This window comes from Notolabrus celidotus, chromosome 24, assembly GCF_009762535.1.
Source record: "Notolabrus celidotus isolate fNotCel1 chromosome 24, fNotCel1.pri, whole genome shotgun sequence".
NCBI classification, from domain to species: Eukaryota; Metazoa; Chordata; class Actinopteri; order Labriformes; family Labridae; genus Notolabrus; species Notolabrus celidotus.
The window spans coordinates 10,485,017-10,499,189 of NC_048295.1; the positions used below are offsets into that span (position 1 = coordinate 10,485,017).

General features: G+C 43.7%; 1 protein-coding gene across 6 annotated transcripts in view; it reads right to left on the bottom strand.

Moving 5' to 3' along the window:
• Positions 1-6,290: 6,290 nt before the first annotated feature.
• Positions 6,291-14,173, bottom strand: part of LOC117808278 (SLIT and NTRK-like protein 5) — a 94,481-nt gene continuing 86,598 nt past the window's right edge. For 5 of the 6 annotated variants that reach the window (XM_034677925.1, XM_034677926.1, XM_034677923.1 and 2 more), the window contains one exon: positions 6,291-9,991. In XM_034677925.1, coding sequence (XP_034533816.1) covers positions 7,312-9,933 — 2,622 coding nt within the window. In that variant the 5' untranslated portion in view covers positions 9,934-9,991 and the 3' untranslated portion in view covers positions 6,291-7,311. Of the gene's footprint in view, positions 9,992-11,652; positions 12,587-14,173 lie in introns of those variants that run through there. The other variant, XM_034677928.1, reaches the window with a different exon arrangement.

Below are 14,173 nucleotides of genomic sequence, written 5' to 3' on the forward strand. Positions count from 1 at the left end.
ATTGGTTGAGCAGACACACAGATGCTGTAGCCCTCATCATAGAGGTCGCAGGTTCAATTCCAACCTTGAGCATTTACTGCATGTCATCCCCCACCCTCCACTCCCCACATTCCCTGCCTCTCTTCACATATAGTGCCAAGCTTATAAAGTCACATAAACACCAAAAGAGGCTCCAAGAAAAAACCTGTGACAACATTGGAAAAACTGCTGCCTCGAAGTTCCCATGTGAAAAAACTGTATTTTTAATTTGCATCGTCCATTTCTGAGACATTACAGTGTTAAATGACTCACAATCTGAGTACAAAAGACAAGCATGTGCATGGATGGATTCACAAAATGACGAAAGACCAGAACCTTTAGGAGACAATCAAGATATGTTATCAGATACATTTAAAATGTGTGCACCAGGATCTCACAATTTGAAGACAGTAGACTTCAAATGGTACCCAAAGTACTTCAAATAACTCAGTATTTAATATTCCAACTTGTAGCATAATATTTATGAGATTTAGCAAAAGGTGGGTAAAAGGGGGCCCATTGGTAAGTTTAGCCCCTGGGTGTCTCAGCAGCTGATTCCGGCCCTGTCAACGCTACATTAGCCACCGTATGCGTAGCTAGCATGGTGGTGATAACACTTTCCAAGAAGAGCTACACATCTGCATAGAAAGTACACATTGTGGAGAGCACAGTTTAACCTTGCGACTTATATTCTGGATCTAGATTACGGTTCTTGCTAACGTCAAGAAGGGGTTAAATTAGCTTGATGTTTCAGCAGATTTGGGTTATATATTTGAATTTATTCTCAAATTAATAGCCAGACCACTAGGGGCGCCACAAGCCATGAAACATTTTTCAAAATGGAACTCCAAAATTAAGAACAAAGTGAAATTATCAATGTTGCGGGAAAAAAGGAACCACAACGGTTAGCATACCGTTAATATTCGTTTGTAAGTACGTCATTCTTTAGTCATAATCCACCCAAAATGAATTGGTAGTTAATATTTCAAGCTGTATCAGGTCAATTTCAGCGTCCAAAGCAAAGGTGGGTAAAAGGGGCCCCATGTCTTATTTTTGCCCTTGGGCCTCACAGCAGCGTAGTACGGCCCTGTCCAGGGTATATGACAAAATTGGCATGATATCCAGACCACTAGGGGGCGCCACATGCCAAAAGACATGTTGTAATTATCAAACAACTTGTGTTGCAGGATAAAAGGAAAAAATTGTGGCAAAATAAATCAAATACGTCAGTATAAAGTAAACATTTGTTTGTAAATACGTCATTATTTTATCATAATCCACTCAAAATTAATTGGTGTTTAGTATTTCAAGCGATAACAGGTCAATTTAAGCATCTAAAGCAAAGGTGGATAAAAGGGGCCCCATGTCTTATTTTTGCCCTTGGGCCTCACAGCAGCTTAGTACGGCCCTGTCCTGGGTATATAACAAAATTGGCATGATATCCAGACCACTAGGGGGCGCCACATGCCAAAAGACATGTTGTAATTATCAAACAAATTATGTTGCAGGATAAAAGGAAGAAATTGTGGCAAAATTAATTTAAATACGTCAGTATAAAGTAAACATTTGTTTGTAAATACGTCATTCTTTCATCATAATCCACCCAAAATGAATTGGTAGTTAGTATTTCAAGCGATAACAGGTTAATTTAAGCATCTAAAGCAAAGGTGGGTAAAAGGGGCCCCATGTCTTATTTTTGCCCTTGGGCCTCACAGCAGCTTAGTACGGCCCTGTCCAGGGTATATGACAAAATTGGCATGATATCCAGACCACTAGGGGGCGCCACATGCCATAAGACATATTGTAAGGTCAATTTAAGCATCTAAAGCAAAGGTGGGTAAAAGGGGCCCCATGTCTTATGTTTGCCCCTGGGCCTCACAGCATTTGAGAACAGCCCTGTCCATGTGTACCACCATGCCGATTTTATTTACCATAAACACTCAAATCCTGCCAGCACCATCTGATCCGCCATGAAAAGCCATTTGTAGCGACCAGAAGCAGTTTAATTAGCCTCGTATTTTCAGCACAACGTTGGGAAAACAGTTCCCTCCAAGTCAAACTCGGCGAGCTGAAAATAGCCGAGCGACGAGCCAACGCTTCCTGCAGCTTGGACGAGTTTCACGCGCTGTACCGTTCCACATTGATTTACTCTCAAATGGTGTGAAAAGCACAAAGTGTAAAAAGAATATTGGATCCCAAACTGTCCATCACTGTCTCTGCTTGCTTTTTTTTTTCTCTACCCTCTTCTGTGAAAGAAGTTCCAATATGTGAGAAACTTCAGCGCTCTTCAAGAGTGAAGAGGTTGTGACAGCTAAGATGTGCGCGTACATCAAGCTTTGAGTTGCGTCAGCTCCACATCGGATCCGGCACAATAGGTTTAAGCCATAAATCAGGGGAGGGCTCATGTGAAGCATGGTGCAACACACACCCTGATATTTCATCCTAGGAGCCTTCTTTTCTTTGCAGAATACAGATGTTGACCACTGCTGGGGTCTTTTGTGGCTTTTTCAGGGTTTGAGCAGAAGAGAGCTTATAAGAGGCTATAAATGGAATAATCCAGGAAGACATAATAAACTCTTTGCCCTTCCTTGGTGCTTCCATTTGTGTTAAGACGTAAAGAGCCCATTGGCTGATTAAAAGCATTATTTCAACTGCCAACTCCCTCTCTCTCTTGAACACACACACACGCATAGCCTCCTGCAGTGCGATGCTTCATGCACCCATTACTCTGGGACACAGCGCCGGGTCATAAGGGCGATAAAACCTCCACACTGGGAGTTCGGGTAGGAGGCACACACACACACACATGCATACAGTAACAACAAGCCCATTTGGAATGCATGATTCAGTGATTATGTAATTGTGCCCAATCAGTTTTTTTTTCTTCTTCTGTGGAATTAGCCGAATCATCCTGAAAGATGTGACGCTCGAGGAAGTTTGAGGAACAGAAGAAACACTGTGTTTCCTCAATAAAGATCGGAGCAGCAACAATGAATGTCAGAACCTGTCACACCGCCATCCCATAGGCCAAAGTGTGCGCTCTCTCTCTCTCTCTCTCTCTCTCTCTCTCTCTCTCTCTCTCTCTCTCTCTCACACACACACACTTCTTGGCCATGATTCACATCCCCTGCTACATGTATGACACATCCACAGTTACACTCGCTTCCAGGACTCCTCATCTCCCAAATGGCGCCTTCTGTTCTCATTCTGGGCTTCTATGAAAAGATCCAACAAAAGCAGGGCCCCCTGTTTCATTCCCCCCTGCTTCTTTTTTTGTCATTGAGAAAATGCAGCTGCACCGAACCCGCCTGAATGACACTCACAGAGAGATACGTTCTGTAGCGGTGATTCTAAATTGCGTATAAGTCTTCCGGATTAAGGTGTCCGGAGAGATCCCTGCCTCGGTTAGGGAACGCTGAATTCCTAAATTGTGATGCTCATCGTGCGCTGGAAACGGTGGCACGGTGCACCCTTTGCATTTTTATAGGCCTGCTTTGCATACTGGATCTAAGTGGGTCAATTGAAGAGGAACTTAAAGCCTGTGTAAAAAAAAATCACCCTGCACTGTTTTTTTGTTTGCTGCAACTCACAGATCTGCTTTGCAAAGCACAACCCCGAAAGCAAAGGAGGAACTGAACTTGCAGGACACCATGCATTTCAATGCAACCTGATAGCATCATGCTACATACAGTCTGAATGTTACTTTGAGGGAGCAAGAAAACACACACGCCAATCTAATTGAATTAGCTGCACGAATTTAACAGCAGGTGAATGTTGCAGCAGCACACCGTCGCGCCCGTGACGTGCACACAGCAGCACAAGCTTGTTTACTCCGTCTCCCCCTCCCTAAGGTGGAACACAATCACTCCGGCTCGCTGCCAGCTGCTGCCAATCAAACCGACACTGACACGCCCCTCCAGCCAGCGTTTGTGATACCTTCCAAAAGCACCATTATCCTCCTTTAACAACAGAAAGACTGTTAACAATACACTTAAAGGAAAACCTTGGCAGGAGTCGTCCCCCCGCCAAAATAAAAGGGATGTGCTTTTGATTGGACCTTTAAAGAAAATCACAATAAGTGCTTAAAGTAGGAGAAAAACAAGCGGTTGGATTTCCATGATGTGTATTATTTAAGGAAATAGATTCACTTATGAAACAATCCAATTAAAATGAAGACGTCAGATCATGCACCCAGAAGCTGTGCGTCTTAATCAGCGTCAAAGTTCACACCCATCGACTCTGTCATATTGCTAAAATAGCTTTTAATTGCAAGTCGGCTCTAATGATGCTCGTATAAATGACCAGGCAGCGTATGTGGTTGCATGGTATAATAGCACAGGGACAGCCTCAGATTATGCTTATTGATTGAAACCCATTGATTGTGATCCTCTCTGAGGCTCTGGCTGCCCCCCCTGAGCGAGGTGTAAATACTGTATCTTTATCTTCTTCCAGTCCACAGTCAAGGCTTTTATCATTTGATTGGACAATAAAGAAACTAATAAACACAGAACTCTTATTTCAAATACAAAATACAGAATTAAACCTCTTTAAGATTCTACCCGGCCCCTGAAGTCCAGATATATATCTTTTATATTGTGCGTACAAGATACTAACCTCTGCACACAATCTAATTATCTCATGGGAACAGGTTGTTATCTTGTGCACCCAAGATATAATGTTGTGCACACAATAGAATTATCTTTTTGGAGCAAGTAATCCTCTATGTGCAATATGAATAAGTTGTGGGAACAAGATTATAACTTTAATGCACAAGATATTAAGTTATAAGAACAAGATATGAAGATTATAACTGTTTCCACAAGATAATTCTATTGTGTGCACAAGACAATTAACTTGTTCGCATAGACTAATAGCTTGAGTGTGCAAGATATTTTCACAATCACACAAGACAACTTGTGCACGCAAGATCTTACCCTGTTTGCACAAGACAATAAGTTGTGCACTCAATATAAGTATCTTGTGCACACAAGACAATTTGCCTGTTCCTACAAGACAACTTGTGCACACAAGTTCTGATCTTGTGTGCACAGGTTGTCTTGTAGGAACACGCAAATTGTCTTGTGTGCACAAGTTCTGATCTTGTGCGCACAAGACAATAAGTTGTGCACTCAATATAAGTATCTTGTGCGCACAAGATCATAACTTGTGCACACAAGATAATTTGCGTGTTCCTACAAGACAACTTGTGCACACAAGATCTTACCCTGTTTGCACAAGACAATAAATTGTGCACTCAATATAAGTATCTTGTGCGCACAAGATCATAACTTGTGCACACAAGATCATAACTTGTGCACACAAGACAATTTGCGTGTTCCTACAAGACAACTTGTGCACACAGGATCTTACCCTGTTTGCACAAGACAATAAGTTGTGCACTCAATATAAGTATCTTGTGCACACAAGATCATAACTTGTGCACACAAGACAATTTGCGTGTTCCTACAAGACAACTTGTGCACACAAGATATTAACTTGATCCCACAAGATTTGAACTTGTCTGCCAAATATAAGTATCTTGTGCGCACAAGATCATAACTAGTGCACACAAGACATTGTGTTTTCCTGCAAAATAACTTCTGGGCACAAGATAATTATATTAGTGAGACAAGTTAATATATTGCGCGCACAAGATAATTATATTGTGTACTTGGGGTAATTAACATGTTCCCCCAAACTACTAACTTTAGCCCAGCTTTTGCGCACAAGATAGTTACTGGAGTGCACAAGACATTTACTTGTTTCGACAAGATAATTACAATGCAAGATATTTTACTCATTCCCACAAGGCAATTTGCTCGCACAAGATGTTAACTCGTCAGCCCAATATATAAATCTTGTGCACACAAGACATTTTGCATTTTCCTGCAAGATAACATGTGTGCACAAGATCATTCTATTGTGTGCATGGGGTAATTATCCTGCTCCCCCAAGCTACTAACTTTAGCCCCAAATAATACGACCTTATTTCAACAAGATAGCTTGTGCACACAAGATATTAACCTGAGTGCACAAGATAGTTACTGGCATGCACAAGACAATTTGATACCGTGTGTACATGAGATTATCAGCTTGTTCCCACAAGATAATAACAATGTTTGCACAAGATGGTATCTTGTTTGCACTATTATAAAACAACTGAATTACTTTAAGACTTCAGGTGCTTCTTCATTTTAAGTCATTCTAAGTCTAAATTCAGATGTTGGACCGAACCTTCATGTAAGTACCAACCAGCCTTCCTCATGAGCACATGATATGAACCTGACATCATGTTTATTTGATGACAATAACATAGTTTGGTCAATATAGTGCAATAAGTGCAAAGCAACCAAAACAAATGAAAAATCGAGAAGGGATAGAGAATCTGCGAATGCTCGTATAAAAATAGGTGTTACATTGATTAAAATATCAGTATTACACAACAGAATTAATACTTCAAATATTATCTTTTCTGGATTTTTGTTTGATAACATATCAATTCTACATATTAAGAATGAATACCCATATTCATTTTTAATATAATAATCTCCTTTATGAGAGCTCATCGAAGGCTAACTCGCCTTCTAATTTCCAAAAAAGTGCAGAAAGCATACAAAGACACTTTTTTTTTCATCTTCTTCAAATGACGCAGTCTTTTTTGAACATTTTGGGGGTGTGCCACTCTCAAAAAAAGCCACTTTTACAATGCAGAGCTACAGTAAATGAAACTACAAACAGAAGCCTTTCCAGAGGATCATGGAGTATGATGACACAGGTAATATTGATGTAGAATCAAAAGTTTTGAAAAGACATGGCAGATTATATCAATAAATACTTACTTACAGACTACAGCAGAAAATAGTCCTACACAGTTTTGATGATCTGCTGTACAGTGTTTTTGTCCAGGAGTGATTCTTATAAACATTTCTTTTCTGATTCACAATATACCTTATGTATGGTTATATTCCTGAAAATGAAAGTTGGGTAAGATTTACCTGTACACTTACATTTTGTGTGTTATTCGATCTTCACCATAGAAAAATAGATTTTGCATCATCAGTTAAGTAGAGCAATTTTGTTCATCCATGTTTCAGAAAGCTGTATCCATTCCTGTAAATGTCATGTTTCAGAAATAAGAATAAGATTGTTCGGCACACCCCGTTTCAGCTCCTTTTTTTTTTTTTACCGCTGTTGCTTTGTTTGTGTCGTGCCAAGGCACCCTAAAAACTGAGCAAGTGTCTTCAAGGAGGGTCCAGAGAGAAAAATGCTTCATCACGTGACTGATTCGGCTGCTCAGAACTGGCTAAAGGTGGTCTGTTTCTCAAGAACTTCGAGGTAATCGGGCTCAGACTGGAGTTTAGCTTTTAGCTCCAAATACTCATTCCTGTTGGGCTCCACGTAAACAGTACTGGGCGCCGTGCCATACAGCACTGTTTCTCTTATCCTCTCCGGGTGCAAGAACTGACGTCTGACATCAAAATTGGGGTTGTACGTGTACGACACAGGCCCTGTGTACTTGTACTCTAAATTAGCACCTGCTGGAATGGATGCCATAGATGGGTGAGGGGGCTGCTTATCCGACTCCAGGATGCCTCTGAAGAAATGGTCTGCATCCTGCACAGGGGAGGGGTTCTCACGTGGCTCGATGGTGCTCACGCTGTAAGCGGGGCTCCTCATAGTGCCGTCCCGATCCTCCTCGGGGGTACTCCTGTAAGTGACTTTGAGCTCATGGAGGTCACGGTAATCCTCAACTGTGTTCCCCTCCCGTGACCTGTAAATGGGGTTTTTGCACATGTGGCCCATCGGGTGGGGGATGTACTCGTAGACGTGACCGGCTGGGGCCTTCACTTTGGGGCCCGAGCGGTTGCTGTAGAGGCTGTACTGCAGGTTGAACGAGCTGACGTCAGAGTTGTTGGTGCTCGTGCGGTCGCTTTGGGATTTTTTGCGCTTTTTCATGACGACCACGAACAGCCCGGCCGCCACGAAGACGGACATGATGAAGACGAGCAGGAGGCTGAGGATGAGGACGGAGAGGGGGACGGTGCTGCTAGGCGTGTCGACCTTTTGGGGCGCGTTCGTCGTGACGACCCGGTCGTCCATCGGCTCTTCCGTCGGGGGAGTCGGCGACACGTAGGCGTCCGAGTAGTCCGGGCAGAGCTGCTCGGACTGGATCGAGCGGACGTCCATTCCCGTGTGGCGCCGCGGCGTCTCGCACACCACCTCGTTCACCACAGTCCCTGCGCTCAGCTGCTCCAGCCAAATCTTCATCCCCACGATGTCGCAAGAGCAGTCCCAAGGGTTCTCAAACAGATCTATCTGCACCAGGAGCTTGAGCTGGTCCAAAACGCCGCTCACAGGCAGGTTTTGGAAGTGGTTGTTGCGCAGGTTGAGCCTAGACAGGGAGAGGCTGGAAAAGATGCCCACAGGTAAGGTTTTCAGGAGGTTATTGTTAAGGAAAAGCAGCTGGAGATTAGGGAGGTAGCGGAAAGTGCCCGCGTCAACCTCCTTGATTTTGTTATATTCTAAATAAAGATACTGCAGGTTCTGCAAACCAAAAAACATCTCTCCTGTTAGCCTGTCCATGAGATTACCATTTAAATACAGCCTACGCAGGTTGGTTAAATCCCCAAAAGCCCGGTCGTGGATCAGACTTATCCTGTTGTTTCCCAAGTGAAGCAAATCCAATCCAGTGGCGTCAACAAAATCTGATCTCCGCACCACAGGGATGTAATTTCCAGTGAGATACATCTTTTTGGGATTGTATGGCTTGGGTTTTAGATCAGAAATGCTCTCAATCTTTCTCTCTTGACAGTTGACGTTAAGCCCAATTTCAGATATCTGCAGGTTACAAGTGCAGGCAGCGGGACAGTCCAAAGGCACAGGAGATTTGGTCTGAAAAGCAATAATTGGGCCATAATTGTAAGGGTTACCAGGGATTCGGGAGGTGGGCTTTAACCTAGTTCTGTTGAACTGCCGTGGGCCCTTGGTAGGCCTCGAGGAGGACCTAAAAACAGCCGAGGACGTCGCAGAGGCCGTGACAGCAGCAGGCGTGGTCTGGTAGTATCCATTAGTGCTGCTCGGGGGCGCAGGCCTCACCGTGTCTTCCATGGGTCTTCTCGGGCAGAGTTCCTGCTTGGACACCTCGTCCAGGTCTCGACCGTGGAGCCTGAACGGCGTCTCGCACACCACCTCCCCTACGAGCGCCGTGTAGGCTATGCTCTCCAGCCAAGCCTTCAGGGAGATGAGCTCGCAGGAGCAGTTCCACGGGTTCTCCTCCAGCTGTAATTCCACAACCTTGTCCATGTGCTCCAGGAGGCCGATGTAGGGGAACATTTTCAAGCGGTTCCCCCTCAGGTCCAAGTGCGTAAGGGGAACATTCCGGAAGATATTCAGGGGCATGACGGAGAGCAGGTTGTCGTTCAAAATCAGCACCGTCATCTGGTGGAGTTTGCTCAAGGCGTTGGACTCGATGTTCGTGATGTAGTTATAATCAATCTGGAGATATTCCAAACTCTCCAGCCCTGCGAACGTGTCATCCCTCAAAACCTCAATCTTATTGTTGTTCAGGTGCAAGCGTTTTAATCCCTGGAGTCCGTTGAAGGCACCTGACTCTACCTCTGAGATATCATTGTTCCCCAGGTGCAGGATGGTCACCCCGGTGTAATTGATGAAATCATTGACTGACAGCTTCTTCAGGAGGTTCCCCGTCAGCAGGAGGTGGTACATGGAGAAATGCACCGGGCTGACCTCCGTCAGTCTGATGATCCCCCGGTTCTCGCAGCTCACCGTCAGGATCCCTTCCTTCTCCTCGCACGTACACAGGTTTCGACAGATCTCCCCATAATTGTCATACATCTCGACCAGCCTCAGAGATGATGCAATCAGAAGGATTATTTTGAGGATCCAGATATGCATGTTTCCTGGGAGAGGATGCCCCAGCTCACTCAAGTGCGGTACCAGTATGAGGTGTCATCTAGGGAGGGAAAGAGAAGGACGAGGTCGGTTTTATAGAATGCAAAGAGTGTGCAGAACAAGAAATCACAGAATGCATACATAGGAGCCGACCCCCCCCCCCCCCCTCTGAAGAACACTCACAACAAACACACACAGGCAGACAAGTAGGCCTATTAATGTTGGCTCATTATGCAGATGTATACCGGTCATATTTGGCGTTCCCAAACCAAGCAGTGAGGATGGATCTTTTAGAGCATGCACACTTGGATGATATAAAACCAACTTGATAACAGAAGTACCCGCGGTGGATGGCCACTGCGCATTTTTGATAGCTCGCCTGAATTCCAATCCATCTTGGGAGGGAGAGAGAGAGAGAGAAAAAAAGCCTTCCCCATCTACCGTGTGCAGACTGATAGATCTGGTCATTTACTAATTCGATCCCCATGAGAGTGACCACAAATAAAGCCTCACTGTCAACATATCTCACGTCTCATCGCGTCGTGCGCTTTAACGACGCGTCTTTTTTTTTTTTCTTTAAAGGCGCATTAAATCTCCCAACTCGCATTTAAAAAAAAAAAAAAAAAAACCTCAAAGATTGCAGAAAGATTTCTCTCACTCACCCCGCATACCCGACGACTTGGGGAAACTGTCGGATCCCTTCTCTCCGCCTCCGTGCAAACAACATGAGGACGGGGAGGATGTGATGCGCTTGTTGGGATAAAAAACGATGCAAAAAAAAAAGAGAGAAGAAGCGCAGAATTAAAAAAAGCCGGGTGTTATGAAGGAATCGGCTCCGTGATCATCTTAAGAAATCCGGCCTGCGATGGAAAACGGGGAATATCAGCCTACAAGGCGACAGTCGCAGCCCTTCTTCTGCCCACGGGCGAAAAAAAGAAATGAGAGGAGTTGATCAAAGGCGAATAAGCAAGTGTTGATGATCTCATGGCGCATCTGTGATCGAAATAGCATTTTGACGTGGGGTAAATAATTCTATAATCAAGTATTCTGTAAGGCATCTGCTATATAGAAGGTTACAGATAGTCTCCCTCTCTCTCTTTCTCTCTTTCTCTCCTTCTCCCTCCTCCTCTCTCTCTCTCTCTCCCTCTCCGGCACAGACGCGTGATTGCGCGTGCACGCATTAACACACACACACACAAATTCAGTCTCCTTAAAAGAACACAAAAGCCTACACATCAGCCGAGTAAATCTCCCCAAGTATGCGCATTTTAACATACAAGGACACGCTCCTGCCTCTCCTGCTGCTGCATGCTGGATCTGTATCTGTCCGCGCACTTTCGTGTCATTTCCCCCCCCCCCTTCTTACATTTTTTACATTTGACTTTATTACCATAACCTCGAGAAATGCCCATCGCCTGTGGGAATAATAGAGATAACTTGAGCGCGTGTCTCCGCGGCGCAGAGCGAGGGGGGGATTATTTGGAACGAATAAAAAACTGTGGCTGATAAACGTGAGCATCAAAATGCAGCCTCTATGCGTGTTATTGCCATAGCAGCCGCAGACACCTTGCTTAACAGCATCGCAAATCCGGATCAACTTCAGCAATGCAACTGAAGGAAAAGGGGGAGCAGAGATTTCAGCACCACGGACAGCTCCTCGGGAAATGTTAAAGCGCAGAAACACAGGAGGGGGGAAAAAAAGACAAATCTGTGCCCTCTTACCGTTCTGATCCACGCCAAAGCATCCCGAAAATCACGGCTGTGCGCCTTCTTCTTCCTCCAGCCGCACACAAAACATGAATCTCACAACCCGCCCTTCCGCTGTCACAAAAAAAGGAACCCAAAAAAACCCCCTTAAAGTCAAGTCTCCTCGGTGTTTAGCTCCATAAAGCAGGCGTTCAGAGAGCTCACACATACAGTCTCATTCAGGCCAGTGTCGTGCCAGCCTGCGCGGCAGAGCGGGATCCTGTGTTCTTCCAGCAGCGACTGAAATCAGCAGCATCATCTCGGAAAAAGAGCCAGAACCAAAGTTCGAACATGGTGAAGAAAAGAGGGCGCAGAGAAACTCCGTAATCCCACATCAGACAGGACTTCTTGCCGCATGCATTTTAACTGTGACTTTCATCCATGCGCACTGAGAAGCGGAGGAGAGAGGCACGAATCCCCCCTTGTCCGCCTGCTGCCAGTGGTGCGGCTTGTACCAGTTTATGTATAGATCTGCCCAAGGTCTCTTTGATTTCAGGAGCGTCCAAACCGAGCGCGGATCAGTGGATACGTTCCTCCAGCGCGTCCCTCAAATGCAGGAATCCGATTCTTCCAGCGCCTGCATCCGCCATAAGATATCCTATGTATATGCACTGAGCTTTATCTGCCCACCAACGTTTCAACTAGTGGAAGTTGATCCGGGTTGGTGCAAACCAGCGCATCCCCTTCAGCGGTGCACATATTATGAAACAATTACCACACCATGACAGCTGGAATCACTCGTAAAAAACGCATAAATCCCCCAATCTCAGGTCTGTCACAGCGCGGAAATGAAAAGCAATTTAATGCGCGCAATACTCTTTAAGGGGGTATGGTAATGTGGAGGATGTGGGGAGAGGGAGGGGAGAGAGAGAGAGAGAGAGAGAGAGGGAGGGAGGCTGGAAGAAGACCCGTAGAGGGCAGCACAATGATGAAAAAAGGCATCTTGGCAGGTTTTTTTTTTTGCGTTTTGCAGGCTGCACTTTGGAGCTCAGTGTGTTTTAATTCACTCATTTGATTTGTCACTCAGAGCTGTGTCTTCCTGCCAACTTGAGCGTCTCATTTCCATGCTTTTGAAAGTCACAACTGGACGTGTGGAGCTCTTGTTTCCGTAATGCCATAATACTTCCATGTGTGGGGAGGAAGCAGGGAGTGTATTGGCCTGACAGTCATCCTGGCATTCATCATGTCTCCTTATTATTCCCTTTTCAAAGTTATTCCTTCAGACAGGCTTCAAATGATGGAATACATTAACTACTGACTACCTGCATTCACACCACACAGAGGCAGTCTTTGTCACTGTGTCTAAATAGGCTATTAAATCCAGGCTATCACACTTTATCCATTAGCCTCTAAATTTAAGGTAACTACATTGTTTTCTATAAAATACAAATAGAGCATTAGAAAAAAGGTTATTTTCCAGCTCTTAAAGAGACAAAACATGTTCCTGTTTTTTTCCTTCTCTATTAAAAAGCTTAAACCTAGCATTAGCTTTGCTGTAAACCAAAAAACCCCTCAGAAATAATGCGCTTGTCTCTTTAAATTGGCTGCAATAGTCACATTCATTAAAACAAAACACATTAAAGTAAATTTAAAAGCAGTATTTTCCTCCACTGACAGGAAATGTATTTAAAATGCTAACGCATAAAACAAAAATAAAACCAAGCATTAGCTTTGAGCCGCAGGATACATAATGTCAGGTTAAATCATGTGTTGTAGGTTCTGGGATGTCAATGAGCTTCAGTATTTATCAGAATTCCTCATTGTTTACAATTCAAAAGGCATAATGGCCTAGCATTAGCTTTGTGCTAAACCCAAACTGATAAAAAACACAGAAATGGTGTGTTTGTCTCTTTAAATTGGCTGGAATAGTCACAGTTATTTAAATAAAAAACATTAAAGTAAATATAAAAGCAGTAATTCCTTCACTGGGAATTTTGCCGGACAGAACATGTATTTAAAATGCTAAAAGAAAACCCAAAACAAGCATTAGCTTAAAATACAACATATATAAATGTTTCTACTAAAACATATCTATCACAAAGAAGTCGATAAAAAAATGCCTCTCAGTGTTATCCATTTCATTCCTGCTAGTTCTTTAGTGACACCATTAAAAAGCTAAAACCTAGCATTAGCTTTGTGCTAAACCCAAAGAGATAACACAGAAGTAGTGAGTTTGTCTCTTTAAATTGACTGCAATAGTCACTTTTATTAAAAACAAAAATAAAAACACATTAAAGTAAATATAAAAGCAGATTTTCCTTCACTGGGAATTTTGCCGGACAGAAAATGTATTTAAAAAGCTAACGCAAAACCAATTAGCTTTGAGCCGAAATCAAGGAGTTACAAAATCCAAGAGGTGTTTGTATTCTTTTTTAAAATGGCTTTAAACAGGAAGAATTAAGCTAGCTATTATTTCAATCTGTTTGCAAAGCTAACACCAATTAATCCACATGAGGGATGGTCGATTTAGGCACCCAGTCCCATCATGCAGATCTCA